Source organism: Papaver somniferum, chromosome 7, assembly GCF_003573695.1.
Source record: "Papaver somniferum cultivar HN1 chromosome 7, ASM357369v1, whole genome shotgun sequence".
NCBI lineage: Eukaryota > Viridiplantae > Streptophyta > Magnoliopsida > Ranunculales > Papaveraceae > Papaver > Papaver somniferum.
Genome location: NC_039364.1, coordinates 88,189,234 through 88,193,187, shown reverse-complemented (window position 1 = coordinate 88,193,187; position 3,954 = coordinate 88,189,234). Strand labels below are relative to the sequence as shown.

Below are 3,954 nucleotides of genomic sequence, written 5' to 3'. Positions count from 1 at the left end.
TCACACACAGGTCAAGGCCGTGAAAATTGTATAGCTTAATACCTTGACATCTGATTAACATGGCCACTGAATCAAAGATTTTGCAACTGCGTTCAAGTCCCTGGAGGAGCTTGTATGCCACCAGTTAAGAATTGTTCATAAAAATGCCATCTACATTTATTTATGCAGCTTCACTAAGCACATATCAAGCAAAAAAAAGAAGGTCTTGGAGATTCATGGTTGCGGTATATTTAAAATTATTGCAACGTATTCATTTGCTAGTTCAGTATCAGATATAACTTGAGAAAAGGGCATTTTATTCTCATTGAAACACTATTATATTAATAAAACAAGACAACCGATTCTAACAACAATATCACCCTAAAGAATCAACGCTTCAATGTTACAACATAAAGCTAAATAAAAAGGAATATGTAGAGAAGCTTGGAGAAAACAAGGTAAAACTGTAGAAGTCACCTGTCTTACTGCTTCAAATACTCGACGTACCATTTGTAAGTATCAACTAGCCCATCTTTAAGTGATACCTTTGGAACCCATCCCAAATCTGCTAATTTCGAACTGTCCATGAGCTTCCTTGGTGTTCCATCTGGCTTTGTTGCATCCCAGACAAGCTCTCCTTCAAATCCAACAACTTCTTTCACTAGCTCCGCAAGTTCCTTAATTGTTACCTCCTGCCCGCTTCCCACATTAATATGAACTAGACCACTGTAATTTTCCATCATAAAAACCACAGCATCTGCGAGATCGTCAACATGAAGAAACTCTCGTAAAGGAGAACCAGTCCCCCAAACAACAACCTCCTTAGCACCTGAAACTTTCGCTTCATGAAATCGCCGCATCAAAGCTGGAAGAACATGAGAATTTTCGGGATGAAAATTGTCATTTGGACCATACAAGTTGGTTGGCATACCTGAAAATTGCTCATATTAGAGACATCGAAAAGTTTCAGCAAACAGTTGATGACACGACCATCCAAAGTTTTAAACTTCATTGAAACATCCATGGAAATGTTATGAGAATATTCTTCCTTCCAAAGTTTAGACTTTGTCAGTTCCTTCCCAACCATAATACCACACATGACACGTGTGTTGATAATGATCATGAGACTGCTACACATTGTGTTGGGGTCATCTATTTTTGCAAGATTCTAATACTACTATTAGCATTAAAAATTGGACTAGGAAATTGCTAGCTAGCAATCTTACTGATGAGCAGAAATGTGCTATCTTAACCACTACCTGGTGCATTTGGAGGGATAGAAGCTTTAAAGTTTTTCAACACAAAAGCTTAAACAAGGAATCAACCGCCAGATTTGCTATTAGACTGGTTCATAACATGGACCCTGATACTCCTGGTGTTTCCAACACTCAATACTCTCCTGTTCAACAAGTGCATAATCATCCCATTATTGACCACTTGCCACAAGCTTGTACTTTGGTTTATTATGATGCCTCTTTTGATGAGACTACTAACTAATCAGGCATTGGAATTGTGTTTACTGATATCAAAGGCAATTACAGAGGCTGCAAAATCACCCCAGGATTAACTAGGAGTCTAGAAGAAGCAGAAATTTTAGTTGTGCCGGAAGGCTATTAATTGGGCCTGGAGCAAAAGCTTGAAAAACATCAACATCTTTAGTGATGTACAACATGTTATTTTTACTTGTAAAATAAGAATAACCAAACTAGTTGGTTTAGCAGTTTCATTCTGGGTGACTGCACTGTTCTGTTAAATACTTTTCAGTTCTCTAAAGTCAACTACATCACTATAAATTTTCAATTCCATGGCTGACAATGCTGTCAAATATTGTAAAAGAAACAGAGTTCTTGGTGAATGGTTGGATGTTTCCCCATCCTTCCTTTTCCAGACAATGTAAGTCGGATCTTTTTAATGAATTCATTTTTCTAGCAAAAAGAAGAACTATTTAAAAAGAATTCGTAAATCCTAACATATCTTCGATCACTCGTACGCAAGATAACGGACACTATAAATCCATTTCTATGCAACGGTCTTGTTGGTTAACTGTTACAAAACAGTAACCCAAAATATAAACATTCTTACGATTTAAACGACGATTTTCACAGGCAACATAGTTTGTTCTAAGTAGTTCAAATCTTAATATTCCAATACCGTCTATCCTGATCTTAAAGGTAATTATTAGGTAATTCGCCAATGCCACAACATATGATTCAAGATTTCCAAGGCTTCCTTTTTCCCCATTTTTAAACACGTACAATTATACTAATACTAACAATCTACGAAACCCTACAAATTAGTACGCAAGAGTAAAACTAGAGCAGATGTCACTCTGGTAAAACAGTTACGTCGTAAAGTCATTGGGTATTGATACCAATAACCTGAGACCAAAACTCGTCAGCATCATAATTAGAACCGACCGATAAAATAAGATGGGATTAAACCAGGTGCCAAGAGTTTTCACATAATTGTTTGCTTACTACTTCTTTATCTCTCTCTCTCTATCTTGATTCTCTGGTTCAAACAAAACCTTATTTCTTCCCCATTTTCATCCACACATTATGATTAAACTATTTCTATAATTCTTATAATTGTGAAATCCTAAAAACTGGTATGCAAGAGTCAAACTAGATGCCATCTACAATTTTCACATAATAGTCTTCTTAAAACTTCTTAATCTCTGTCTCTCAATTCACAACGTCCAAATTATTCACACAAAGTCTTTTAAGTTTTAATAGTGATTCAAAAAACCAAACAAACAAACAAACAGAAATTCAAAATTGAGAGGAAAACCTGAGATAGCATCCCAGTTGTATTGCAACAGATAAGCTTGACACATTTTGATTCCAGCAATTTTAGCAACAGCATACCATTCATTAGTAGGTTCTAATGGACCAGTAAGTAAAGCTTCTTCAGTAATTGGTTGTGGAGCTATTTTGGGGTAAATACAAGATGAACCAAGAAACAAAATCTTCTTAACACCATTAATATAAGAAGAATGAATGACATTAGTTTGGATCTGAAGATTAATAGATATGAATTCAGCAGGATAAGTATTATTAGCATGAATTCCACCGACTTTAGCTGCAGCAAGAATGACAAATTCTGGTTTTTCTGCAGCAAAAAACGACTCAACATCTGATTGTCTAGTAAGATCAAGTTCTTTATGGGTTTTGAGAATGAGATTTGTGAATCCTAATTGTTGTAGTTTTTTAACTATAGCTGAACCAACTAAACCTCTATGACCTGCTACATAGACCTTTGAGGTCTTGTTTGCCAAGAATGGATCCATTTTTAGAAACTAGAATTGAGCTTAGGGTTTGTAGATCTTAAGATTTTGAGATTTTTCGTTCAGATTTGACCTGTTTGATATATATAAATTCACTGATGTGTGGTTTGCTCAGCTGTGGGAGTGAGGAATATTGTTCGTACTAACTGCACCCAACCTACGAGAATCTTGCTCAGTTAGGCCGGTTCCTACGCACCGTAGCCTATTTGTAGAAATCAACGTTTAATCCTATAGGTGTTGGGCTCTGGAAAATTTAGTCTTGCCCTCTTGAGGCCTGGTAGCGAAAGATCCAAATTTATCAAATTTGAAACTGAGTCGGTCCTTTTCCTAATGATTCAGTCCAAAACTAAATTTTTCGATCGCAAAAATACTCATAAGCTAAATACAGTTTTCATTTTTTTATCTTCGTTTCATGGACACACAGACAACTCTCCTGAATCCCGATCGGACAAAAGAGAATTGAAACTCTAATCTTATCGTCTTAGTGAAAATTCAATCTCTAAAACCTAGATACGATAATCAACTAGGCGCTCGATTCAGGTTGAAGAAAGTTATATCGTCGTCATCGGTTATTTTTCTTTTGAAGATTCACTCGAAAATGAGATGGAAAGTTTATGAGATTTAATTTCACTAAATTAATTTGAAGATTTCTTCATTGTAACCGTTCGGAAGATAAGTTGATTCAGTAA

General features: G+C 35.8%; 1 protein-coding gene across 1 annotated transcript; it reads right to left on the bottom strand.

The window, feature by feature from the left end:
- Nucleotides 1–212: 212 nt before the first annotated feature.
- LOC113297824 (putative GDP-L-fucose synthase 2) lies at nt 213–3,441 on the bottom strand. Its single transcript, XM_026546408.1, has 2 exons — nt 2,770–3,441; nt 213–910 (listed from the first exon to the last, which is right to left on the bottom strand). The coding sequence occupies exons 1-2, from the start codon at nt 3,266–3,268 to the stop codon at nt 462–464; spliced, it is 948 nt and encodes a 315-aa protein (XP_026402193.1). The 5' UTR covers nt 3,269–3,441; the 3' UTR covers nt 213–461.
- Nucleotides 3,442–3,954: the final 513 nt, after the last annotated feature.

Coding starts and splice junctions, on each gene's coding strand:
- LOC113297824 (XM_026546408.1), bottom strand. CDS start 3,268: ATGGATCCATTCTTGGCAAACAAGACCTCAAAGGTCTATGTAGCAGGT. Junction 911..2,769: donor CAACTGGGATGCTATCTCAG/GTTTTCCTCTCA, acceptor AGCAATTTTCAG/GTATGCCAACCAACTTGTAT.